The 27,450-nt window shown below is 41.4% G+C and overlaps 3 protein-coding genes across 6 annotated transcripts in view; all 3 read right to left on the reverse strand.

The window, feature by feature from the left end:
• LOC146504712 (protein NLRC3-like) overlaps positions 1 to 27,450 on the reverse strand; it is a 245,145-nt gene that overhangs the window by 200,151 nt on the left and 17,544 nt on the right. The window lies entirely within an intron of this gene.
• LOC146504717 (protein NLRC3-like) overlaps positions 1 to 27,450 on the reverse strand; it is an 89,948-nt gene that overhangs the window by 43,434 nt on the left and 19,064 nt on the right. The gene's annotated exons all lie outside the window — the stretch shown is intronic.
• On the reverse strand, positions 8,353 to 27,433 carry LOC146504718 (protein NLRC3-like). Of its 3 annotated transcripts, XM_085183405.1 has the most exons (7): positions 26,209 to 27,172; positions 24,846 to 25,019; positions 24,459 to 24,632; positions 24,110 to 24,283; positions 20,683 to 20,856; positions 13,472 to 13,518; positions 8,353 to 13,323 (listed from the first exon to the last, which is right to left on the reverse strand). In XM_085183405.1, exons 1-7 carry the CDS (start codon positions 27,165 to 27,167, stop codon positions 12,791 to 12,793), a joined length of 2,235 nt encoding a protein of 744 aa, XP_085039531.1. In that variant the 5' UTR covers positions 27,168 to 27,172; the 3' UTR covers positions 8,353 to 12,790. The 3 variants fall into 3 exon arrangements, 2 of the variants coding, with proteins under 2 accessions (XP_085039531.1, XP_085039532.1); XR_014877706.1 differs by lacking the exons at positions 8,353 to 13,323; positions 13,472 to 13,518 and adding an exon at positions 14,403 to 19,240 and having other exon boundaries at positions 19,271 to 20,856; positions 26,209 to 27,433; XM_085183406.1 differs by lacking the exons at positions 24,459 to 24,632; positions 24,846 to 25,019 and having other exon boundaries at positions 26,209 to 27,433.

Consider the following 27,450-nt stretch of genomic DNA (forward strand, 5'->3'; position numbering starts at 1 on the left):
CTGTTATTAACCTCTGTCTCTCTTCCACAGCATGTCTTTTATCCTGTCTTCCTTCTCTCACCCCAACCGGTCGCAGCAGATGGCCGCCCCTCCCTGAGCCTGGTTCTGCCGGAGGTTTCTTCCTGTTAAAAGGGAGTTTTTCCTTCCCACTGTCGCCAAAGTGCTTGCTCATAGGGGTCATATGATTGTTGGGTTTTTCTCTGTATCTATGAAGCGCCTTGAGGCGACTTTTGTTGTGATTTGGCACTATATAAATAAAATTGAATTGAGTTGAATAATGCAATATAATGCATTTGCATATGTGTGTAGAGATGTGTTTGTGTGCATTTATATGATCATAGTCAATGTTTTTTACTTTACAATCTACTCATAATTACAGGACATGAATGTAAATACCTTTTATGGAAGGACAGCAAGGGAATGTGCACTTTCACATCACAGACGCTCAGGCTTCATGTTGACATGATTCAAAGTGAAAGCAGAGAAACTGGAATGAATCAGGTGTTTTTAGCTGGTGTAAATGGCAACACATTAAAGGTGTATAGACAGTAGAGATGTTTTAAAAATCTTTAAGAACAGTTCAGTAGCAGCGCCTCGCTCGTCACTTCTCACGGTAGATGACTTTAAACTATGGCCCGATGTTAGCTACATCCACATTATTAATGACTTGTATTTTCCGAAGGCGTTGTTGCCGAGGGATTGTGTAATTATAAGAGCACCGAGGCGTATAATGACCTGCACAGCAACAACATTGATAAAGTACTGCTCAACAAACAAGACGACTTTATTTTTCTTAAAGCAGCTGTAGAGCCGAGCCAAAGCGCTAATCAAGCTAAACACTTAGCATGGCTAATGCTAAGAGAAAGTGGAGTAGTGGAGACAGTCGGCTGTTATCGCCGGATTAGGGAAATCATGTAGTCATGCTGCTGTTCTGTGGAGGGTATTTCACTTATCTGGATATCACAATGTTTAAATGACTGAAACAGACACACTGGACTGGTCAAAGCCTGACTGGGGAGTCACGCTACTGCAAGTATTAATTATTAAAAAAATAAATAAATAAATAAAAATAATATATATATATATATATATATATATATATATATATATATATATATATATATATATATATATATATTATATTAATCCAAGTATTACATGGAGCACTGTTTACTGTTTACATGTCAAAGCCACTCGTTACCTTTGTGTGGGCTGTATGCTGTACAATCACAGGTTAAAATAATATTAAAAAAATAAAAAGACTATATTGATTGGGCAAATTTACAAGACAAGAAAAAATACAGTTATAAGAAGATGTGACACAGGGTTGTATATATATAGATATATAGATATATATCTATATATATAGATATATAGATATATAGATATATAGATATATAGATATAGATATAGATATACATACACACACACACACATAAATATTTTATTGCAAAATTATTTGTTGGTACATTTTTTGAGGGTCAAATATCTTGTTTGATTTGAGGAATGAACTGTTAAGGTGGAAAAATGAATCAGGTTAAAATACTTTAAATCAGTGCAGATGTATAATGTAATTTAACATGTTGATAATGGTTGTAGTGGGCTTGTAATGTAAATGTGGTCTGATTAAATGTGACATTAATGGTGACGCTGCATAAACCTGATAAAACAGTTGTATTAGTGGGTCTGTGTGATCAGCATCAGTGGGTTAAGGTGAGGCCTTGACTAGTAGAACGTCATGTTGGTGACAACACATGAGCCAACATCAGACTCCGAGCGCTACGATGCTAAAGATCAGAAGATCCAGTGTGACATCATCGTTACCTGGCAACAGAAGCCCTCATCTGACTTTATTGGAGGATATTTACACCAGCAACACTGTTTAGTTTGATATGACGGATTAACAACATGCTGTGATATCCAGTTAATCTGTAATAGATACTGGATCTAATCAGTCAGCAGATATTTGATCAGCTTATTTATAACTATACTAGAAACAAATACAACTGTGTTGGTGATTCATGCAAACTTGCATATCAGCCTTTGAAGGTTTTGTAGTATTGAGAACAAAGAGGTTGTGTTAGGGCTGAAAACCTGACTTGTTCTCCTCTGCAGGTCATCAAATGCACCACAGAAGTTTGTATTTGCACAGCCTGTATATGTTTGATGGCTTTATTATTCTCTGTTCAAAGACAATAAATGTGGAAAATGTCTCATGTAGTATCAGCTTCATTTAAAATGACTGCAAACATTTAGAGAACATGTGCTGCTGTTTGTCCTACATTTCAACACTGAATGAACCCTGAAAACGTGATGGCAGCTGGCAGATTGGAGTTCACATGAAATATAGGCTGTATGAAGACTGGAAATATAGATGATACAAATATGCAGCAAACATTTGTGGACATGGATAAACTATCTGATCCAAAAAGCAGGAAGTGACACAGCTAGAAAATGAAAGTGTGTAACAGCTGAAGTCAAATGTAATGCAGAGTTGAATCTGCACTTGGATCATCTGTGAAAGGTCCACATGTAGGGATTACATGAGTCCTGATGTTTGTCAGTGCAGCTTGATAACTCCATCTACTGTGGGCTACATATACTGGGCTGGTAGCTCCATAGTGTTGGAAAGAAACTATTAAATGTGCAAATTTTAAAATCAGAGGCTCTTATAACACAGGAGCCATGTTGAGTTCACAGCCGACCACCGGCAGTCTGAACTGGAAGGAAGCCCATTGACAGCCAGCAGGTCTGAACAGGAACGCACCCATTTGTATGCATGGCAATGATGTGGCTGCAGCTGACACAGGATTGGTTCAAACTAAACATCAGATGCATTTCATAGAGTTCACAAACAAACTCACGTTTTTATCTTTGAAGATCATCATAAAGTAGAATTGATGGTCCAGTAGAAACAGCAGGAGGTTTGAGCCCTTCTGATGCAGCAGAAACAGGATTTGGAGGAAGATGTTAATAGATCAGAAAGAATTGTACACTGTGGATCAATGCAAGTCTTTCTAGATAGACAGATCTTTAATAATCCCTCAGGTAGGTTCCTCTGGGACAGTCACAGATAGAGACAACATGACTGTGAGGATTCAGAAGAATAAAGTCAGAATACTTTATTATTATGAAGACTAAAGTGCACCTTAATGCTGCCAATGAATACACATGTTCTTTGTGAAAGCATGTGTGAGCACAGCTGACATGCACTACACTGACCCCACTCGCCCCATTTCTTCATCCACTTCTTGCTCTTGTGCTTGAAATGAGACGCAGACGCAGCAAAAGTCAGAGGCTCTAAAATCCACAAAAAGGGGGCTTGTTAGATCAGGATACTGGATGTGATCCATAGAAAACATGGATAATACACCACTTTATTTGAAGACATCTGTAGCACTGCCTCAGTTCTGGATGTTTCCACAGACTCCTCTGTGCACCTAAAGGAAAGGTCAAAGGTCAGCAGCACATGTAGTTGGGACAATTCTTCATTTACAAACAACAGTCGCACAAACTCTACAATTATTTTCCTCCAATGACGACTTTTCACTTGCAGAAATGGTCCTGTGTGATTTCTAGGCTGTGATATAAAAACTAGTTCCTAATGGCAGCGATTCACTCAGTAAACATGTGTTTCCTTCACCAACCTCACACACAGATCCAATAAGATCAGGAAGTGGGCAGTATAGTACAATATGTGTTATTTTGTACTGTACTGCCCAAACTAAAGATCTGCTGAAGTGTTGGAAATGATCCAGATGTTTATTTTGGACGATACAGCAGAAGATCAGACATGAAAGTGGAGATAACACAGAAGACCTGCAGCAAAGGGTCAGAGGTCAGACTGGGCCACTGGATTCAACAATGAGCCAATGATCATCAAGTAGTGACTAAAGCAGAGCCCTGACGTTCTGACATTTATCACACAGTTAGAACAAATGTCTGCTGATGACTTCATCTCATGAAACGACTGATAGATGTCAATTCATTGATCAGCTGAGCTGCTGCTGCTGATCTTCATCGTGCACAGAAACATTCAGCTTGTTTCAATCAGTAAATAACTCCCACTACTCTCAGTTTGAACTGTTCCCACTCAAAATGCTGTGAGAACAATGATCATTGTAGAACTTCACAAACATCACGTGTTGTTTTCCACATGTAAGATCAGCAAACATACAGAAACTTCCTGTTGCCACACACGGCCTCTAAAATCTCTTCCATGGTTTCTGTCTGAAGTCCACTCTCTGTGTCGGATCCACAGGAAACAACAAGATCTTATTAACATGGTTTTCAAACCTGTTGTTGCTTCATCAGTGTGGACGTTTAAAGATCGATGTAACCATTTAATCTGCTGTAGAGTTTGATGGAAGTACGAGTGTTTGACTGCTTTTCTAAACATCATATAAAGTAAAACATTTACACACACATGAAACATGAACACTGTGACATCAGCAGCAGTGCATGAATAAACAGACTGTACAACAACAGTGACAGTGATGTGGTGTCTCCTCATTCCCAGCTATGCCTGCTCAAGCCAAATGTAATCCCAGCAGGAAAACTGAGCTGAATATATTCCCACTACATGTGAGGAACACCAGCTCCAAATGTTCTCCTGACCTCCTGTGGAGTTTGTGTGGATGACCTGGAGCAGGGTCCAGAGTCCAGGTGCAGGAGCTGGGTCAGCCACTGTGACAAAGAGCCCCTCCTCCACTGTGGGAGTCATCCAGGGGCTCCAGGACAGATCCACAGTGGGACCAGGGCTGATACTGTCGTCACAGCAGGGACCTGCAGAGCATTCAGACCCACAATCAGCTTATTTCAGGACACGTCACTGAAAACATCTGCTCACCTCTACATCTGTGTGTTGGGTTAGAATACAACACATGCGAATACATTTGTGACTGCGTGACACAGACGTGTGCAACAGTAACAGGTAGTGCACTACATTTCCCTGCAGGCTTTGCATGCACAGAGCAACAATCCAGCAGTAGTTGGTGCTCACAGTGTTAATGTGAGCTGAACAGTGTGTGTGCTGTCAGTATGAACAAACTGTATCTATCAGTGTGTCTAACATCAGCATGGAAATAACATTTGTAATCATTGAGAGGCAAAGACAGCAAGTTCCATCCAAATCTTCCCCTCACACAACGTTTCATGCTGTTCATGTAACAGGAGGTGAACACGCTGGGATTCAAGCTTCATCTCATTAATAACAAACCAAACATGTTTCCACAGAGAAACACTGACAGCACATCATCACAGTTACAACACCATCACATAAAGTCTGTGACTCCGCCCTGCTCAGCTTCATCACCTCCTCTTCACTGTTTAACACTCTGCTAGTCTGGAGGAATCATTAGTTCTGCAGTCACTGCAGCATCAACAATCATACAGAGCATTGATCTTTTTAGCCTGTTAGCTGATTACTATGAAAACAGATGTATGTATGAATGTGTCTTGATGCATCTCAATCATCCAGGAAAGTAAATCTCCAAAAGTTGATTCTGTTCATCTGGACGTAGCGTTTTGTGGGAGAAACGTTTCGTCATCATCAGGTGACGTCTTCAGTCTCAGGTGACTGCAGGTTTCAATCTTATAAACAGGACATTTGCATAATGACTGAAACCAGCCCACTGAAGGAACAATGGGCTGGGAGGTCAGTTCCTTAATCTAATTATGCAAATTCTCATGACCACTGATCAAAGACCACTGATCAATGGCCATGAGTCCCATTCACAGAGAGTTGGGGAATGGCTGCAATCACAGCATTGTAAGATGGTGACAGATGTACCCTTAGGCCCCTCCTCCATTCAGAGATGGTCTTTCCCTTTTCACGTAAATGGCCTCCTTGACTCCGCCCTCAAACCAGCGTTCCTCCCTGTCCAGGATGTTACATCCTCATCCTTGAAAGAGTGTCCACTGGCCTTTAGGTGTAAATAGACTGCAGAGTCCTGGCCTGACGAGGTGGCTCTTCTGTGTTGTAGCCAGAGGTTGTTTGGTTTCCCCGATGTATAAATCCTGCCAATCCTCCTGCACTTAACAGCGACACTATGTTACTCTGTTTGTGTCGGGGGACACGATCCTTGGGGTGGACCAGTTTTTGGCGCAGCGTGTTTTGGGGTTTAAAAGCCACAGAGACCCGGTGTTTAGAAAAAATGTGTCTCAGTTGCTCCGATACTCCTGACACGTACGGGATCACTGCAGGTTTTCTCTTAGGCAGAGGTTGTCCTTCTCTCCTGGATCAGCTGGAGCTTTCTTTAGGAGCCTTTCCAGCTTTGACAAAACTCCAGCTGGGATAACCACATTTACTCAGGGCCTTCTTGATGTTCTTCTGCCTCCCTGGCCGCTGTGTCAGTGGGGATGGTGTTCGCTCTGTGTTGTAGTGTCCTAGATGTTACAACACGCAGCAGCCTGAACATTCAGCTGCAGGAGGAAGAGTCACAGGGTTACTCAGAGCTCTCAAACTTACAGAAAACTGTTAGGAAGTAACAAAGTAACCAAGCTGCATTTCTTTAAATACAACCCATCATGTTCAAACTGTGTGAGCTCGACCCCTCTCTGCTCTAGCTCCACAGTTTCATTGATGGTAAAGGTTGGAAAGAGCAGCACATTTAGACTTTTATACTTGTCATTGGTAAAGTAAATCCGCCTGGCATCTTTCTTGGCCTTCAGACAACAATTCTGATGGCTGAAGATCCAAACGGGACAGGAAAAAAAAAACAGTAAATGAGAGCAGGTACACGGATTCTGCACAGAGACGTAAACACAAAGCACGGACCCGCCAACGGATCAGTGAGATGTCGCCTTTCTCACCTGACGGCACGGACACGGTCGGGCTGAAAGCCGACAGCTCGCTGATTCTGATGCTTCGGCAGGTCCGCGCTTTGTGTTTACGTCCTTTATGTGCTGATTCTGAAGCTGCAGGTTCTCTCCAGACAATATTGACTGAACCAGCAGCAAAATAAGATCCAAACTACGCTTCACATAAACATCGTCATGGATTCCCACTGACTTTTGCTGTTTTGCTTCCACCTCGATAAAATCACACTTCATGCAGAGCTCTCTCTCTCTTTACTTCAAGAACAGTTTCCCGTCTAAAAATCTGTTTTCTGCATTATACGCTTGCTTGTTATGCACAAGTCTACCGTTGTTTGCAGCGCTGTCGGCTGTTTTTTCCCTTTTACTTACTTCCAAAAAGAAAGCCTCTGTTGGCTACTGAACAAATTTAACCTTTTTTAAATTATTTCAAAACGCTTATCTATGTCTGTAATCAAACCTCTGTAACTTTGCTTCACTTAAGCAGCATCAGGTAATGTTCAGATGTTGATTAATGACTTTATTGCATTTTTGATCTACTGCAGAATATTTTTATAAAATCCCAGGCCAGGAAAATCTCCTTCATGTTTTCTGTGTTTTATCCTCAGCTACTTTGACACAAAGGCATCTGCTGTGATGCTCACACCTTTGATAAAGTCTTGCGAGTGTCAGCTTTCTTTTTATAGATATAAAAATATGGAAATGTACTGATGCATTTTGCAGTTTGACTGAGAAAACTGTAACCTCTCACTGCTCACATTTTAATTTGGTTTATGGCCAATTTTGCAGCTTTTGATATAACAGCCTCTGCGTACATTTATTTTGAAGGCCTTCTGTGAGGGTGAATGAGTTTCCTCCAGTTCTGGCATCTGACAGCAGCTCCGTCAGGAGCCTCTCCAATCCTCCTGACGTGTCCGGGAATCCAGTAGCTTTGCGTCCGTTCACCTTTCTGAAGCACTTCCACACATCCTTCTCAGACACAGTGTGCGGACACATGGAGGTGAACTCCAGCACCAGTGTACATCCAGTCACACCATCAGCTTTAATGTTTCACTTTAATAAAACTAGTCAAAAGGAAGTAGAATAAATAGAAACCAATCATTTACTGACAGCATGTCTGATGGAAATAAGTGCAGATTATGTATGAAGTATAACTGCACACAGTAACTGTATTACAATAAGGACTTAACAGCGCCCTCTGCTGGAGTGCTTCAGTACTGCGTTAACTAGAATACACCACCTCCTCCTCCTCCTCACACCACCTGCTACAGCTCTACTCTTCTATGACTACAGTCATCCACAGCACTGATGTGAGGTCACATGGTTCATATGTAAGGAGCACAGAGACGTCCTAGCAGCTGACCTCAGGTCAGTTTAATGACTGTGAGCAGCAGCTGTGTTATTGTCACTGTGACAGGGAGACACTCTCAGACACAGCGCTCATGTCAGCTTGTTCTCATGCAGGAGGATCAGGAGCTCCATGTTTGTCTTTCTGTTTGAATCATGATGTGTTTGTGCCATCAGAGTCTGTCATGAGTACTCAGGGTTTCACAGCAGCTCTTCTGAATGCTGACGAGGACTCCAACCTCATGTTTCACCTCTCTGAGCTTCTGATGTCTGTGAACACTCGTGTTTCTTCTCTGGGCTCATCTGGACAAAAACACCTTTCTGTGTTTGGCTCCAGCCTCATTCTGACTGACAGGAAGTGTGTTATCCATGAGCTGCACTTCTGTGAGAAGGTTTCCTGCTGTGTTTCCTGTCTGTGGACAAACACGAGTGTTTCAGCTGAGGACTTGGTTCCTTCCACCTGTCCATACAGGACATCACGCTGTCTTTTCTCTTTAAATGCAGCTCCAGGTCCTTCCACGTGCTGCTCTGTATTTGTGCAGTTTGTAGTGTGTCCTGGGAAACGTAGCACACATGGTGTTCTTCTGCTGTTTCCTCCTTTCACTGAGTGTGAAACACTGACGCTGTGCTGTTGTTCACAGAGGGGAGCTGATTCTAGCTGCAGCTGGACTCTGTCATCTAACTGAATGTGTTGGTGCTGATCACGGGGCTCTGAGGGGGGAGCAGCAGGAGGACTCTGGATACTGACGTCAGTGTATCTGTGGAAGCTCACACAGCGTGTCTCTGTCATTCAATATTGTGCTATATATTGTATCTATGCAAAGATGAACAGACTGTGTATTCACTGGTCTCTGTGCTGCTGACTGCTTTGCTGCAGCTCTGATGTCATCATCACTCCCTCCTCCACCCTCAGCAGTCCCAGCATGCTGCTGTGGTGCACCCCACCCTCACTCTACACCTGAGCCATAGACCACACCCTCCACCTCAATATACACCACAGTTTTCTCTGCTATGGAAATGAGATCAGGAGGAAATCATTATTATTATTATTTAATAAATGCTCACATTAATGTGGGCTTATTTGTTTCATATTAGAAACATTAGTTGAGTGTTTTTAGTATAAAATGGTGAAAGTCCCTCTTTTTGCTCCTCCCCTCACCTGTGGATGGACGGTGCTGTTACCGTGGTGACAGCTTGGATGTGTTTCAGTCCTGCCTGGTTATCACTGCAGGAATCTTTACTTTCACATTTATTACAGGTAATAACTCTGATTTTTCTGTGTATTATGAACTAAATGTATCCTGATACACACAGAGATGGATGAGCAGAGGTCACATGATGAAAGAACAAACATGGAGTCTTTGATTTATTTAGATATTTATTGATGAATGCAAACAAACCCTGACACTGAACCATCGTCGAGCTTTCACAGAACAAACCTGATCACATGACCTGCTGACCCAAACAGTGAAAAGCTCCATGGCAACAACAACAAACAGCCTCACATATGTTAACAGAGGCTGTTAGAAGCACAGAGTCTTTACAGTCTTTCTCCTGTTTGTACACAGATCTCTGCACATCTTCATCACAGTTACTCACAGACGTGCAGAGTGTGTGGATATCAAAGCTAAGTTTCCACCATGTTTGTAGTCTGTACTGGGACTCATGGAGCATCCCTCTATGAGCACTCAGTGCTTTAAACAGTGAGTCCCAGTTTAACCAGCAGCCTTCACACCACACATCACACAGACATGGAAACTTCAAACCCTCAGACTGGATCTGATTATTGGGGGGTCATGACCCCCGTAACCCCCCTGGAAATTACGCGCCTGGTCCTGAGGTCAAATCCACCATCTTTGTTTCAGTTTGGTAGGTTGAAGGTTTGGTAGAGAAAGCTGGTTGGGTAATACCAAGTACGCGGCGGAGGAGGCGGGGTTACATTACTAGATGATTAAACATGGAACTATTTTGCTGGCAATAATTGAAACGATTAAAGAAAATCAACAAGTTATTTATGCAAGATAACTCATAATTTTATAAACTGGAATGATGAAATTATATTGGCTGGATCTGATTATTGGGGGGTCATGACCCCCGAAACCCACCTGGAAATTACGCACCTGTTCCTGAGGTCAAATCCACCATCTTTGTTTCAGTGCTGAGCTTCATGCTCTCCCGTGTTTGTGTGCGTCCTCTCCGGTACTCCGGCTTCCTCCCACAGTCCAAACACATGCAGTTAGTGGGGTCAGGTTAACTGTGAGTGGTTGTGTCTCTGTGTTATTCCACCTTAATCAATGACTTCCTGTTAGCATTAAGTGCTTCTGTAGGACTGATGTCATTTTCATGGGTTGATCATTTAAATGAAGCTGGACTCAGATGCAGTAAATAAGCTGATTGATCATTAATTAATAAAGCTGGTCAAATACATGGACACATGTGATTGTGTATTGTAGTATTGATCCCAATGCTGGTATTAGTACTGGATCAATAACACTGGATGGATGCGTTCAGCATGGAGCCCCTGAGCTGTGTTACAGACAAACATGGAAACTGACAGGTCTGTGTCATTCACAGTCTGTAACACTTCTAAACAACAGAGGCTGACCCAAGTGCCTCAGAGCCAGGCACGCTCACATCACAGCTCTCTAAATAAGCCAGTTTCAAAATAAGAGCTGAAAGCTGTGTTTGGTTGTGTTAGCTTATTATTGTGGAGACTAACATTCAGTGATCATGTGTTCAGACTCATAATGATTACTCTCATAAATCCTGATCTTTGTATTTACTGTGTGTTGGATCAATAACTGAGATTCATCGTATCACACAGCTGTGCTGCTGCTGCTGGTGATGTCAGCACATCTGGAACAATACGAGGTATCTGCTACCAGACTGAGCAGGACGTGAGACCTGTGGACTGTTTAAAGCTGTCCCTCCACAGCTCACTCAGACCTGATCCACACCTCAGTGATATTCTCTGACTTCCTCAGTAGAGACAGAAACCATTCAGATCTGGGACGATCAGCTGACTGATGATGTCACACAGACTGTGTTTTTCAGGAACAGTGATTCTGATGTGAGCCTGCTAGCTGACAGCAGACCTGATGAAACCACATGTTCACATCTGTGAGGACAGACTGGACTCTTTGACTGCACCTTGGTTCTCCTCAGAGGTCTGTACAGGAGCATGTCCACCCCCACTGAAGATCTCAGTCACTGTGAAACATAGAAAGCTGCTTGTGTAGCCTCTGCCTCACATGTAGATACAGCTACAGGTTTCTCTGTCAGTCAGACTGAAACAGTGTCCTGATGCTGCATCATTCAGCTCTGTGCCCCAGTCAGCATCACTGTGAGCTACCAGTGTCAGTGTTTCTGCCCTTTTCCTGTAACACTACACTCAGCACAGGCTCAGCTGCTATCCAGTGTTGGACTTTGGCTTCAGCTGCTGTGATAGATCCTCTAACATAGATCAGCTCTGCTACATGTTGTTAGATAAGTGCAGCTGCCTGTCATGTCCTGATGTTTCTCTGGCTCAGCAGCTTCTCCATCAGAGGTTCACATGGAGCTGATCCAGTATCTCCAGTAACTGTGTTCTGTGCCTCACTGGTTCATCCTTCTGTCTGTGTGACGTCAGTCAGATGTTGAAGTTAAACTCTGTAATCTTCACTGTGTCACAGAGTTCAGTGAGTCCCGTTATTCACAGTATCAATCAGATCATCAGAGAACAGCTGATCAGCAATCAGTGGTGCCAACAGCACCTCCTGTGGTGAGAGGATGCAATAATGCAATGTAGCATTTTTACACTCAACACTTCCAGTCATGGAAACTGTCTGTTGGATCTGTTTGACGTTGCTTTCTTGTGTTGCTTTCTTGGTTAGAGTTCCTCACAAATGTCCAGATTATTCTTCTAATGAGGCGTCGACCATGTTTTCAGTTCTTTGGAAGAAAACATCGCCCTTTGCCATCCTTACTTTTCTTTGACTTCTTCAAATGCAGCTGAACTCCAGCTGGTATTTTATTGGACTTTGCAGCTGTTTCTGGTCATCAGTTCATTCCTGCAAACCTCTGAACCTGAACAACAATGATGCTGCATTGCTGGCTGATCCCAAAAGGTTGATTCTGTTCATCTGGACGTTTTCAGAAACGTTTGCTCACTGATCAGGTGACTTCTTCAGTCTCAGCTGACTGCAGCTTTACAACCTTACAAACAGCACATTTGCACAATGACTGAAACCAGCAGCAGCACCTGATATATATGATACTAATGTAATACATATACATATATAATCCATACTAATGATGAAGGAACTGAGCTCACAGTCCATTGTTCATTCAGTGAACTACTCAGTTTATTTTGGGCCTCAGAAATGCTCACTCTGTTTGTACATCACTGTCGGCAATAGACTCATTCTGCTGTGTGGACAGGAACACATGTGACATCACTTCCTGTTTGTTTGTGACTGAAGAGGAAGAAGTTTACAAGGAATCATTTAGAAGAGTTTCAAACATCAACTGATTGAATCCATGAATCTGAAAACGTGTTTGTGAGTGAAAGAGACAGACATGTACAGACTGAACTATCTGTTCAACAGTCAGAGTGTTTCTGTAACAGGAGACACTCTTTACACCCCACTCAGCACAGGGACACTGAGTCACCAGGAGACCATAACATAAACCCAGGATAAAGAGTTTGAGTGAATGTGGTGTTGAAGGTGTGGAGGTGGATCAGAGTGTCAGAGGAGACTCTGTAGAAGGACAGAGTGCCAGCAGGACAGTCCACATACACTGCTGCTCTGTTAGAGACAGAGGAGGAGGAGGAGGAGGAGGAGGAGGAGGGGATGGATGTTACTCTGTTATTGTGTCTGACAAACTGAGGACCATCATCAGAGCAGTACACACTCCAGGACTGATCATTGAATCCAAACCCGCCTCCTTTCCTTCTGATGCTTCTGTAACTCACTGATATACAAACGTTTCCTCTCCACTCGACCTCCCAGTAACAGCGACCAGTCAGACCATTTCTACACAGCAGCTGATGAACATCAAATCTGTCTGGATGATCAGGATATGACTGAACCTCCTCCACATGTGTCACCTTCCTGTTGTTGTCAGACAGGTGGAGCTCTGTGTTCACTGTGTTTGTGTCGATTGTGAGTTGACAGGAATCTGATGGAGAGAACAAACACAATCCAGCTGCAGTTATTGATCCATCATCTGTTCATTGATTGACACTTTGATGATGACTCCTGACATGATGAAGATGGTTGAATGTGTGCTGCTTTGTTTTCATGAATCCCATTAAAAACACACTTACACTTCCTCAGACCTGGTCTCAACCATCGGACTCCAGCAGGCTCCACCCTGAAAGGAGGAGGGGGGTCAGAGCAGCACAGTCAGCATGCACACATGGACATTACATGGCTCTCATACACACACTGTTACACACTGAGCTCAAAGCTCGGCTCCACTGTTTTATTCAAAGAAATCTACATTTATTTATCAGCACATTTAAAAACAGCTTGAGCCAAAGTGCTGCACAGAGTAGAGAGAAAATAGGAAACATACACAGTAATTACTATAAAGACTCGTCAGAATTGAAAGCTACAGAGTACAAATGTGTTTCCAACCGGGTTTTAAAAATGTCGAGTGTTGGTGACGACCTGATGTGAAGGGCGACTGTTCCAGAGTTTGGCTGCAGCGATCGATAAAGCTCACCTCTGTTTTTACGTCTAGTTCTGGTCAGAAGCTACTTATCTGCAGACCTGAGGGCTCGACTTGGATTATTTTGTTAAAGAGAGATAAGATGGAGCCAATCCATTCAGAGATTTAAAGACAAACAACAAGATCTGGAAGTGGATTCTACCACGTACTGGTAACCAGTGGAAAAAGCTGGAAAAAGCTGGTGATGGGTCGTCTAGCACATAAACTTAAAAAAAGTTTTTTTTAAGTTGCTGCCCAGCGGGACATTATACGTATATAGATTTATACACACGTCAGTGGGATTTTTAGTTATTTTTTCACAGAGAGAGATCTCATATTAACTCTCAAAGTGATGCGTAGGCGGCGGGATAAAAGAAAAGTAATGAACTCAGTGCAGCCCAATTTAGTCTGCAGTCACATAGCGACACCTTTTCATCGGCAATAACAGTCCCCGGTAACCCGGACTAATTATAGGGTCGCACCATAATTTGTGGGTCGATGTTTTTTATTTGCATCACTCCGTTTGCATTGCAGCATACATGAACATTACATATATTTCAATATAATGTAAAAGCAGTCAAAACAACTAAGATCAGAAACAGGTGATGTTATTTGTTATATGTCACGGTGTCATTTCCGCTTCTTTCTCCTGTAACAACAGCCCGGCGCCGTGAGCAGTCGCTTTTTTTGCGCTTGCCATCCCTGTACTTTGTACCATCTGCAAACGCCACGGTGTTCTTGTCGTCATGAAAGACATGAACATCGAGCGTAAAAACAAAGGAGTCTGCTACCGGCTTTTTATCTGCCGATCGCCGTGCTATGGTTGCAAGAAAAAGAAGCAGAAATGACGTTCTCTACGCGTTGAGACGTTCCCCGTCCGTCGGCTAAACGCTTGATTGAAACTTCAATGCGACAGTGACACCAAGTAGAATTATAAATGTTACATAGCCCCAAACATGTCTTTTTCAAAGCCTGCGGTGAAGAGAAAGGTTGCTGATGAGCACCGACAATTTCAGGAAAAGTCGGAAATGCAATATTTCTTTGTTGAGCACAGGGGCTCCCCGACCTGTCTTATTTGCACAGAGAAAGTTGCGCTGCACAAGGAATATAATTTGAAACGTCATTACACAACTAGACATGCTGAGGTGGATGCAAAATACCAGGGAGATGAGAGAGCGAACCGGGTTGCCAGTCTTAAAACAGATCTACTGAGGCAGCAAGATTTCTTCAAGAAAGCAACCAAAGAGAATAATGCAGCAGTCGAAGCCACGTGGTTAGTGAGATGATTGCTAAAGCAGGGAAGCCATTCACAGAAGGTGAATTTGTCTAAAAGTGCATATTGCAGGCTGCAAATATAGTCTGTCCGGGAAAGAAAGGTCAGTTTAGCAACATCAGCCTTTCTGCCAACACCGCAGCAGATCGCATTTCTGACCTGTCAAGTGACATTTATGACCAACTGTGTGAGAAAGCCAAATGTTTCAGTGTATACTCAGTCGCTCTTGATGAGACCACAGACATCACCGACACTGCCCAGCTCCCAATGTATGTCCGTGCTGTTGATGACAGTTTTGAAGTGATGGAGGAGCTGCTCACAGTAATTCCAATGCATGGCCAGACCACCACTCAGCAGATATTTACAAGCTGTGTGATGCCATTGAGAATGTTGGTTTTCCATGGAAGAGGTTTGTTGGAATAACAACAGATGGAGCGCCATCAATGACAGGGAGGAAAAATGGACTGGTGGCACTTGTTCAAAAAAAACTGGAAGAGGAAGGCGTGGAGGAGGCCATTGCTCTGCACTGCATTATCCATCAGCAGGTCCTTTGCAGCAAATGCCTGAAGTTTGACAATGTGATGTCTATTGTTGTGAAATGCATCAACCAAATCAGATCCAGGGGCTTAAAGCACCGAAGGTTCTGTGCTTTTTTAGAGGAAATGGAGTCAGAATATGGGGATGTGCTCGACTTCACTGAGGTACGTTGGCTCAGCAGGGGAAATGTATTAAAGAGACTTTTTGAGTTGAGAGCAGAAGTGAAGCCTTCATGGAGAAGGATGGAGTTAGTGTTCCTGTGCTAACTGATCCCAAATGGCTCATGGACTTAGCTTTTCTTGTTGATATAACACATGAGCTTAATGTACTGAACAAGACGTTACAAGGCCAGGGGCAACTTGTCAGTGCTGCCTATGACAACGTGAGAGCATTCTCCACAAAACTTGCGCTCTGGAAAGCTCAGCTCTCTCAGACAAACCTTTGCCATTTCCCAGCATGCAAGGCACTCGTGGATGCAGGCACACCATTCAGTGCTGACAAGTATGTTGATGTCATTTTGAGGCTACAGGAGGAATTTGATCACAGATTTGCTGACTTCAAGACACACAGAGCCACCTTTCAAATTTTTGCGGACCCCGTCTCCTTTGATGTGCAAGATGCCCCTTCTGTGCTTCAAATGGAGCTCATTGAGCTGCAGTGCAACTCTGAACTCAAAGCAAAGTTCAGGGAGGTGAGTGGAAAAGCAGACAAGCTTGGACAATTTTTGAGAGAATTGAGCCCTAGTTTCCCTCGGCTTTCCCGAATGTTCAAGCGGACCATGTGCCTTTTTGGTAGCACATACTTGTGCGAAAAGCTCTTCTCCACTTTGAACTTCAATAAGTCCAAGTACAGGTCCAGACTTATGGATGATCATCTTCAAGACATACTGAGGGTCGCAACTGCTTCCTCCCTCAGGCCAAATCTGGCTCGGCTATGCGAGAGGAAACGCTGCCAGGTCTCTAGCAGCAAGGAGTAGGCAAGAGAAGCCATGTTCAGAAGAACAGTTCATTTTCTACAGTGTTCCATTCATGTTCAGAAGAAGGTTATAGAACTGTTAATACAGACATTCAATCTAAATACAGCAGATATAGAAGACTGAAAAAAACACATAAATTCACTGACTAAAAATATCTTATTATTTTATTTATGTATTACAGATTGATTTATTTTCTTATTAATTCTTAATTTGTTTATTTATTTTTCATATTTTGTGTTAAAAAAATAAAAATAAAGGGATTTGAGAAGATTGGAATTTTTTAACCATGCCTTTCTTGTGGAAAACCTAATGCGGCCCAGCCTCACCCAGACTCTGCCTGCAGCGGCCCCCAGCTAAATTGAGTTTGAGACCCCTGTCCTACACCATAAATCAGTAAGAGAGGCTACGACCTCTCTCATGGCCCCAAGTGGTGTGTGCATGCCAGAGCACTCTGGAAGGCACACAGAGTCTTTACAGACTACTAAGGATCAAACCTCAATCATTATGTAATCTATTATAGAACTCTAAGCATATATGAGTAAATATTTCTAAGCATAAATGACAATCAACAATATAAACCTTACATCTGGTTTTAATAACAGAATTGATTTGTTTCTCAAATGAGAAAGAGCTATCGAGAAACACTCCTAAATCTTTAGTTAACTTTTCCAGTGGGCCAAGGTCAACATTATCTGCTAATGCTAAATAGGCTGCCGTTATTAACTAATGCTAATTTGATGTGAATTAGCATCATGCACTAATGCTAACACTTACTTTTTAACAATGTGAGTAGCTAATGCTAACACTATTTCCCTTAACTTTATAACAATGTGAACGGCTAATGCTGACACTCTTTTCCTTAGCATTACAACATCTGAGCTGCTAATGCTAAGTAGGCCACCATTAGTACCTACGTCTAATTGAAGGCAAATACGCATTAGAACCTAATGCTCATATCGTTTTCCTTTGCTTTATAACAATGTGAGCAGCTACTGCTAAATAGCATTAGCTAATAAGAGGCAGTCTAATTTAATGCAAGTTAGCATCATTTGCATTATAACGATGTGAGGAGTTAATGCTAAGTATGCTGCCAATAGCGGCTAATTCTAATTAGGGGTGAATAATTATTACCAGCTAATGCTAATATCGTTTTCTCTTCCTTTTTAACAATGTGAGCGCTAGTGCTAGGTAGGCTGATGCTAGCAGCTAATGCTAAAGCTAAAGCTAATTTAATGTGAATTAGCATTACATTAGTGAAGAGCTAATGCTAAGTAGACTGCCATTAGTGGCTAATGCTAATTTTAGGTGAATAGGAATTGGCAGCTAATGCTAATACCATATTTTCTTGCTTTATAACAATGTTACCAGCTAATACTTAGTAGGTTGCCGTTATTAGCTAATACTAATTTGAGGTGAATTAGCATTATCCCCTTATGCTAACAATGTTGATGTTAAGAGTTAATGCTAAATAGTACGCCATTAGTGGCTAATTCTAATTTTAGATGAAAAAGCATTAAAAGCTAATGCTAATACCATATTTTCTTGCTATATATCAATATCAGTAGCTAATGCTAGGTATGTAGCCATCATTAGCTAATGCTAATTTAGGTGAATTAGCATTATCAACTAATGCTAACAATGTTTTTGCCAACTCTTTTCCCTTGCATTATAACAATATGAGCAGCTAATGCTAAGAATGCTGCCATTATTAGGTAATGCTAATTATTATGTGTGTTAGCATTATCTGCTGCTGCTAGCAATGTTTTATCTTACCTTTTAACAATATCAGCAGCTAATACTAACATTACTTTCATTTCAGTTAAGCCTATTTAGCATTAATTAACTTAATTTAGCATTAAGAAGTTTATGCTAAATAGGCTAACATTAGTGGCTAATGCTTATTTTAGGTGAATAAGCATTGGCAACTAATGCTAATACCATATTCTCTTGATTTCTAACAATGTGAGCAGCTATTGCTAAGTAGGTTGCCGTTATTAGCTAATGCTAATTTATCCGCTAATGCTGACAATGTTTTTTCTTACATTTTAACAATGTGATGTGTGTTACCCTTAATAACCATTGCTAATTTGATGTGAATTAGCATTATCAAATAATGCTAACTACTTTCCCTTGCATTATAACAATGTGACCAGCTAATGCTAAGAAGGCTGCTGTTATTAGGTAATGCTAATTTGATGCGAGTTTGTTAGCATTATCGGGTAATGCTAACACTTATCCCTTCCCTTTTAATAATGTGAGCAGCTAGTGCTAAGGCTGATGTTATCAGCTAATGCTAATTTGATGTGAATTAGCATTGTATTAGTGAGGCGTTAATGTTAGACTGCCATTAGTCGCTAAAGCTAATTTTAGATAAATAGAAATTGGCAGCTAATGCTAATACCATATTTTCTTTCCTTATAACAATGTGACCAGCTAATGCTAAGCAGGTACCGTTATTAGCTAATACTAATTTGAGGTGAATTAGCATTATCCGCTTATGCTAACAATGTTTTTTCTTACTTTTTAACAATACGCCATTAGTGGCTAATTCTAATTTTAAATGAAAAAGCATTAACAGCTAATGCTCACACTGTTTGCTTTGTAAGAATGATAGCAGCTAATGATACGAAGTCTACCGTTATTAACTAATGCTAATTTGATGTGAATTGGCATTATCCGATAATGGTAACTCTTTTCCCCTGCATTACAATGATGTCAGGAGTTAATGCTAAGTAGGCTGCCATTAGGGGCTAACTCTAATTAGGGGTGAATAATTATTAGCAGCTAATGCTAATACCGTTTTCTCTTTCCTTATAACAACTTGAGCAGCTAATGCTAATTTGATGTGAATTAGCATTCTATTAGTGAGCAGTTAATGCTAATTTGATGTGTATTAGCATTATATTAGTGAGCAGTTAATGCTAAGAAGGCTGCCCTTATTAACTAATACTACGTTGTCGTGAATTGGCATTATGCGCTACTGCTAATACTGTTTTCCCTTACTTTTTAACAATGTGAGCGGCTAATTCTAAGTACGCTGTTGTAAATAGCTAATTCTAATTTAATGTGAGTTAGCATTATCCAATAATGCTAACACTGTTTTCTCTTACTTATTAAAAATGATAGTAGCTAATACTAATACTCTTTTCCATTGGGTAACAACGAAGTGAGGAGTTAATGCTAAGTAGGCTGCCATTAGCAGCTTAAGGTAATTTGAGGTGAATAAGCACTAGTAGCTAATGCTAATACCCTTTTCTCTTGTGTTATAATGATGTGAAATGTTAATATTGTTCTCAAACAACAGAATGAGAATGAAATATTGATTCTAACAGGGCCCATAAACAGCTTCAGCTTAGCAGCATTAGCTTATCAGAGTTTCCATCATGGTCACACAAATCCTTAGCAGAGCAAAGTGGCCTACTTAGGAATAGCTGCTCAAGTTGTAGAAAGCAAAGGGAAAACAGTAATAGCATTAGCTGCTAAATGTGCACTTGAGAACAAATTTATTGTGAATTCAGCTGTGAATGTAGAGTTTGTCATTATTTAATCTTCCATTTCCAAATGTTAGCTGCTCCTTTGTCACACACACAGACTGAAATGATTCACAGCCTTGCTTCTGTCAGTGTCACTGACTGTCACTGTGACTGTGGACATACAGCATGGGAAACATACACATGGATGACACTTTATTAGGTACACAGTGACCACTATCTCAGGTACACCTGTGACCTAATAAAGTGTATCTAAAGTTAAATGTTGTCTCTGTCCAAATATTTATGGACCAAACTGTAGGTCTATTTTTAATGAAACACTCAACATGACTTATCAGTTATCATTAAAGTTCCTGCAAACAGACTCCTTGGAGACCCCCTACATAAATATCCATGTACTATCCAGCTAGACTAGTGTGTCTGTCCCTGAAAATATTCATGCATGTGTGATTGTTCATGTCTCATCTGCAGGAAACAAACAGGAAGTGAGTGAAGGACACAGGAAATGTTTCCAGCTCTTCCTCCTCTATCAGACATTATCTCCATACCTGAGAGTGTCCAGTCTCCAGCCTGGATCCTTCAGTCCAGCCGACAGAAGCTTCATTGCTGAGTCACCTGGATGATTGTAGCTCAGGTCCAGCTCTCTCAGATGGGAGGGGTTGGAGCTCAGAGCTGAGGCCAGAGAAGTAAAGCCTTCCTCTGTAATCAGACAGCCTGACAGGCTGCAGACACACAAAACAACAATCCGTCTATTATCCATCTCTATGGCAGCATAACTAAGGGATGGTTCAGGGTCACCTGATCCAGCTTTAACTATAAGCTTTATCAAAAATTTTGAAGCTGATCTTCAAAGTAGAGAGGGTGTCTGTCTCCTGAACTCAAACTGGGAGCTGCTTCCACACCCAGTCCAACATAGCCAGGCTTTCTTTGTGTTTGCTGCTTTGATAAAACCTCAAATCCCAGTCAGAGAGGATGAGCATCATCACAGTGATGATCATTTCTCTGTTAACCCAGGCTTTCTGCTTCAGGATCTGTGCACGCTCACAGAACAAGAAGACCTTTAAACATCATTTCACTAAATGGATGGACTGAGCTCAGCCTACAGATGAACTGGATAAATAAAGATTTGACCTCAGTGTGCTCAGTTTTACTGTCTATTCCTAACATATCCCTAACATGATAGCTGCACTTTAGAGCTCTAAAACTGGAACTGACACATATTTAAACTCTACATGTTACTCAGTACATTCAGTTCTGACACTCGCCCACAGTCCAACAAAGGAAACATGGAGATCACATCAGTTTGTCACCAAAGTCTAATTATTCCAGAGGGCAGTGTTAATACAACTAAAGTTATCTGGAAGCAAAGTTGAGTTTTTTATTGTCGGAGTACTTGTCGGATACTTGTCAAGTACTTCATGTCTGAAGTACTTGACAAGTATCACTTAAATGCATTACACGCTGTTGATGGCAGCAAACAAACCACCCACACAAACAGAGGTGGGAGGCTTGGGCAGACTACGTAGGATCAGCTTGTGGGAGGAGTCTAGATAAACCAAAGAAAGACAAGCTAACAAATGCCACAGTGAATTGGATAGCTACAAACTTCAGGCCGATTATTGTTGTTGAAGAAGTCGGTCTGAGGAACATTCTTAGGATCAACAAATGACGGCATGTATGAGCCTCCCTCAAGACGCACCATCGCAAGAAGAACACATGAGCTGTAGAAAAAGGAGAGACTACGAAAGCCACGGTGTTACAACATGAACCTGCTGTTGGTCTCTCTGGAGACTACTGGGCGTGGCTGGGTAACCATGGTAACTTGGGAGTTACGGTACATAATATTAATGAAGAGTGGGAGCTGCGTTCTATAGCAAACAATTTGTTATGAGGTAATCAGCTGATCTTAGTTCAAACAGAACCCCTTCACAATAATTGCAATGCCTTTATTTTGTAAAACTACCATCAGTTCGTCTGTACTGATGGTAATTTAAAGTCACACTAATGCCGTTTAGTTTCTATAGTTTATGTAGCAGAAGTATACTACAGTACCCTGATCACTGATAGGACAGATTTATGTAGATATACACCTTTGTGTTTAACATTACAGCATTATAGCACTGTGATCTTTGTCCTTATATATGGCTCTATTAGCTATACTGACGTATGTATATATATGTACGTACATATAACTGGATATGTAACTTATCTATTCATCTTATTTGTCATGTATTTGTATTGTGTACTTCCTTTTTGTAAGAAACCACACACGTGATCACAGCCACAAGAATCAATCAGTGAAAGAATAAAGTGCCTCAATCCAAACCTTAAGCTCCTTATTCCACACGCTGGGATCATTTGGCCTTCAGTGGTGTTCTGGCTGACACACCGGAGTGACCGGAGTGCTAAAAAGTGAATCGGACACACCAGTGTCATCCCTGATATCTCCACTACATTTAATCGTCCTTCAGCTTGTGGCTGCCGTTAGCTGGTCTGCTAGTTAGCCGGTGTGCTAGTTAGCTGGTGTGCTAGTTAGCCAGTATGCTAGTTAGCCGGTTCGCTAGTCAGCTGGTGTGCTGACCAGCGAACCAGTAGGTTATGAGATGAGCTTGTCTGTCTGATGAGCCAGCTCTCTCTGTCTTATGAGCCAGCTCTCTCTGTCTTGGTCGTTTTGTCCTTGGGCAAGACCTAACCTACAACTTACTGGTGATGACCAGAGGGGCCGATGGCGCGATATGGCAGCCTCGCTTCTGTCAGTCTGTCCCAGGGCAGCTGGAGCTACAACTGTAGCTTACCTCCACCAGTGTGTGAATGTGAGAGTGAATGAATAGTGGGATTGTAAAGGGTCTTTAAGGGTCTCGAAAAGCGCTATATAAATGCAATCCATTATTTTTATTAAGAGCATCTTTAGGCCTGACTGTGCTCATTCTTCCTCCAGCCTCTCCTTACCAAAGATAACAACTACATCAGTATTAGCTCAATAACAATTTCTGCAATTCAATTGTGGACATTCACTTTTAAACCTTGTGTAAAATGATAAAACCTAAAAGTCTGAGTATTATTCTTTGTGCAAACAGCTCTTGCAGGTTACCCCGGACTTAATAATTAATTAATAATAATAAAAATAACCTTTCCTTTAAGCAGCTGTTCAGGCTACTAAACTCATCCCAGCAATAACAAGTGACACCATTAATAGTGGAGCTACCTTTAACAGGTGAAACTAATTTGACCTATAAGGCTACTGCAGTTACTTCTTATCAGGGTTAGTAGGGAAGACATCTGGATGAGGTAGTTAGTAGTATGTAGTTAGTACTGGGCGAGACCCCTCCCCCACATCGGCACCAGAACCCTGTATTATCTACAGGGTAAGACTGCCTGTTTTATCAAATTATGGCTATTACTACTGTGATCATTTGCAGCCCAGTGTGCCGCTCTCTCTGCTGGGAGGAACCACTGGAGCTCACCCAGTCATCCCTCTCTTTCTCTCAAGAAGAATTGAAATAAATATATTTATTATGTTACGAGTCTAATATTCTTTAAATCAAACTGTAATGAATAAATCAAGCAAGAAGATTTGGTGGCTCCAAGTGTTGTAGAAGAAAAGATAAACATCTCATTTTGAGAAATCAGCCTTTAAAATTAAGTAAGTACAGTGAACAAAAAACAAACAGCAAACCAATCAGTAGTCGCCAATATCCTCCTAATTTTAATTAAAAAAAAAAAAAAAAAAAAAAAAGAAATCAAATATATATTTTATTGCCCCAAAGGAGCCTAAATCTTTAAATTAGGCAGTACATGAAGTATTTTTTTAAATAAACAAAGACATGACTATAGCAACTTTTAGTAATTCAGAGTCCAGTTATCCACTCAAATGTGAATAAAAGTTCACTTGACAGCTGTATAAAAGTTACCTGTTTATACAATAATATAAATCACATTTCAAATGATCATCTGTGGAAAAGTTGGAGTCCTGACCTGAGAGTTTGCACTGCACACTTTGAACTCTTTAGTCCGGCATACAGAAGCTTCACTCCTGAATCCTGCAGGTCAGAGTTACTCAGGTCCAGCACTCTCAGACTGGAGGACTGGGAGCTGAGGACTGAGGACAGAGCTTCACAGCTTCTCTCTGACAGGTTACAGCCACTCAGTCTGAAAAATAAAAGACAATCTATAAAACAAATACTTATGTAGAGTTTGTTAATACATTTCACAACATTAAATCTTGACTTTCTATTTTTAAAGGAAACATAAACATACTAAGATACAACATCATATGGATGAACTTTACTTAATAATTTAAAAACAAAATGTTTTCTGATCTGACCTCAGAGTATTCAGTTTACAGTTTAAACTTTGTAGTCCAGCAGACAGAAGCTTCACTCCTGAATCCTGCAGCTTTCTGATACTCAGGTCAAGTTCTGTCAGACTAGAGGACTGTGAGCTGAAAACTGAGGACAGAGCTTCACAGTTTTCCTCTGAGAGTTCACAGATGTTAAGTCTGAAGATAAAAACATGAAAAAAGATTGTTGTTAAAGTGTAATCAGGGTGCAATAGCTTATTGTCTTGTGCTGAGCAGGTTAGTAAAACTTCACTTTAACATGGAAATGAATAAAAATGCTATGAAACAAGGATAACTGGATAAAGATATAAACAAAAACAAACATCAAACACATAAACAAACAGAACTAAACAGAATACAAATTGATCTGACCTCAGAACATTCAGTTTGGCGTGTGGACTCTCCACTGCAGCAGACAGAAGCTTTACTGCTAAAGCCTTCAGGCTGTTGGTACTCAGGTCCAGCTCTCTCAGACTACAGGTCTGGGAGCTGACAACTGACAACAAATTTTCACAGCCTTCCTCTGAGACGTTACAGCTGCTCAGTCTGAGAGAGAAAGGGAAACAAACAAAAAAAAACAAAAAACAAACCATATATGTGATCAAATTAAATTTGTTTATATGTTGAACCTTTTTTAAAAATGTTATTTTAAACCTATGAGTGCTACCAATCCAGTGCACACGATTGGTATCTTGATGGTACCTTGCTCAGGGGTACCACAAGGTAGCTATTTGGTGGATTCAACCCCTGACCTTATGATCATGGGGCGACCACTCTACCTACTGAGCTAATAATTCTGTGTACACTATCATACAATATTAACTAAAACAATTATTTTAGAAAATTTTAGTAATTCAATAATCATTATGCTCATTACCTGTGTATTGTGAAGAAGACTGGATTTTAAACACTAGCTGTATAAAACTCTTCCTGTTAAAGGTGCGTATAAAGGAGATGAGCTGAAATGCAGACTTCATGGAGAATGTTTGCTGTCAGGATATATCAAAGACAAAGCAGAGATCCATCCAGTCTCTTCCACTAAGCCCACAGATGTACAGACAACCACTCTCACTCACACCTGCATGAAGTTTAGATCACCAGGTAATCTAACTGCATGTCTGTGGACAGTGGGAGGAAACTGTAGAGGACCCAGAGTGAACCCACTGTAATTCTGTGGTAACACTGGTTATGGAAGCCTTACAGTTACATATGGTTACTGACAAGAAACACGACCTTAGAGGCAATTTCAGTAATGAAGACCGAAGTTCTCCCTCCATACGGGATGAAAACATGACAGCACAGCAGAGATTTATATTTAAAAAGGGAGAGTGTGCACTGAAAGTGAGATACAAACTTGAACTTGAATTACGAACATCATAAAAAGATGTAGGTGAAGTCTGGCAGGTGAAGTTTGTGCTTTAGAATAAAACAACCAAACTCCTGGAGTTGGAGACAAGTGAACAAGCTGAGGATAATAAACCTGTCAGAGGGGCTGAAGCATCAGGGCTCATGTTCTTATAGGCTGGGTCTGGATTGTCCTTTGATAAGAGTTACAGAACAAAGTGTGTTTTAGAAATGCTGGAGTGAAACATTAAAACTACCATATATTTACTGAGTGATTGATGATCATTTAATTCACTATTTAAAAAAAATGTTACAGTGCTCTTTGAACTCAGCATTTCTGATTTATTTCCCATGATTTTAACAATGAAGCAATGACAACATGTTTACTTACAGAGCTTTGTTGGAGGCTTTGACCACTGGCAGCATTCTCAGAAGAGCCTCCTCTGAAGTAGAGTATTTCTTGAAGTCAAACCCATCCAGATCTTCTTCTGATGACAGTAAGATGAAGGTCAGAGCTGAGCACTGAGCAGGAGACAGTTTACCTGTGGAGAGACTTCCTGAAGTCCTGTATTGTTGGATCTCCTCCACCAGAGAACGATCATTCAGTTCATTCAGACAGTGGATCAGATTGATGCTTTTCTCTGCAGACAGATTCTCACTGAGCTTCTTCTTGATGTACTGGACTGTTGCTAGAGTGATTCCTGATCTACTTCCTGTCTGTGTCATCAGGGCTAAGAGAGTCTGATTGGTCTGCAGTGAAAGACCCAGGAGGAAGCGGAGGAACAAATCCAGGTGTCCATTTGGACTCTCTAAGGCCTTGTTCACAGCACTCTGGTAGAAGTGTTTCTCTGTAGATTCTCCTGTTTCAGACTTCTTGGAGGTTTGTTGTTCTTCCAGCAGATTGAGCCCAGAGTTGATGAAGGTCAGATGGACATGAAGAGCAGCCAGAAACTCCTGAACACTCAGATGGATGAAGCAGAACACCTTGTCCTGGTACAGTCCTCTCTCCTCTTTAAAGATCTGTGTGAACACTCCTGAGTACACTGAGGCTGCTCTGATATCGATGCCACACTCTGTCAGATCTGGTTCATAGAAGATCAGGTTTCCTTTCTGCAGCTGATCAAAAGCCAGTTTTCCCAGAGACTCAATCATCTTCCTGCTCTCTGGACTCCAGTGTGGATCTGTCTCAGCTCCTCCATCATACTTGACCTTCTTCACTTTGGCCTGAACCACCAGGAAGTGGATGTACATCTCAGTCAGGGTCTTGGGCAGCTGTCCTCCCTCTCTGGTTTCCAGCACATCCTCCAGAACTGTAGCAGTGATCCAGCAAAAGACTGGGATGTGGCACATTATGTGGAGAATTCGTGATGTCTTGATGTGGGAGAAGATGGTGCTGACCTGCTTCTTATCTCTGAATCTCTTCCTGAAGTACTCCTCCTTCTGTGGGTCAGTAAACCCTCTGACCTCTGTCACCATGCCAACAAAGTCAGGAGGGATTTGATTGGCTGCTGCAGGTCGTGTGGTTATCCAGAGGCGAGCAGAGGGAAGCAGTTTCCCCCTGATGAGGTTTATCAGCAGCACATCCACTGAGGTGGACTTTCTAGGGTCAGTTAGGATTGTAGTTTTGTGGAAG

This window comes from Neolamprologus multifasciatus, chromosome 13, assembly GCF_963576455.1.
Source record: "Neolamprologus multifasciatus chromosome 13, fNeoMul1.2, whole genome shotgun sequence".
NCBI classification, from domain to species: domain Eukaryota; kingdom Metazoa; phylum Chordata; class Actinopteri; order Cichliformes; family Cichlidae; genus Neolamprologus; species Neolamprologus multifasciatus.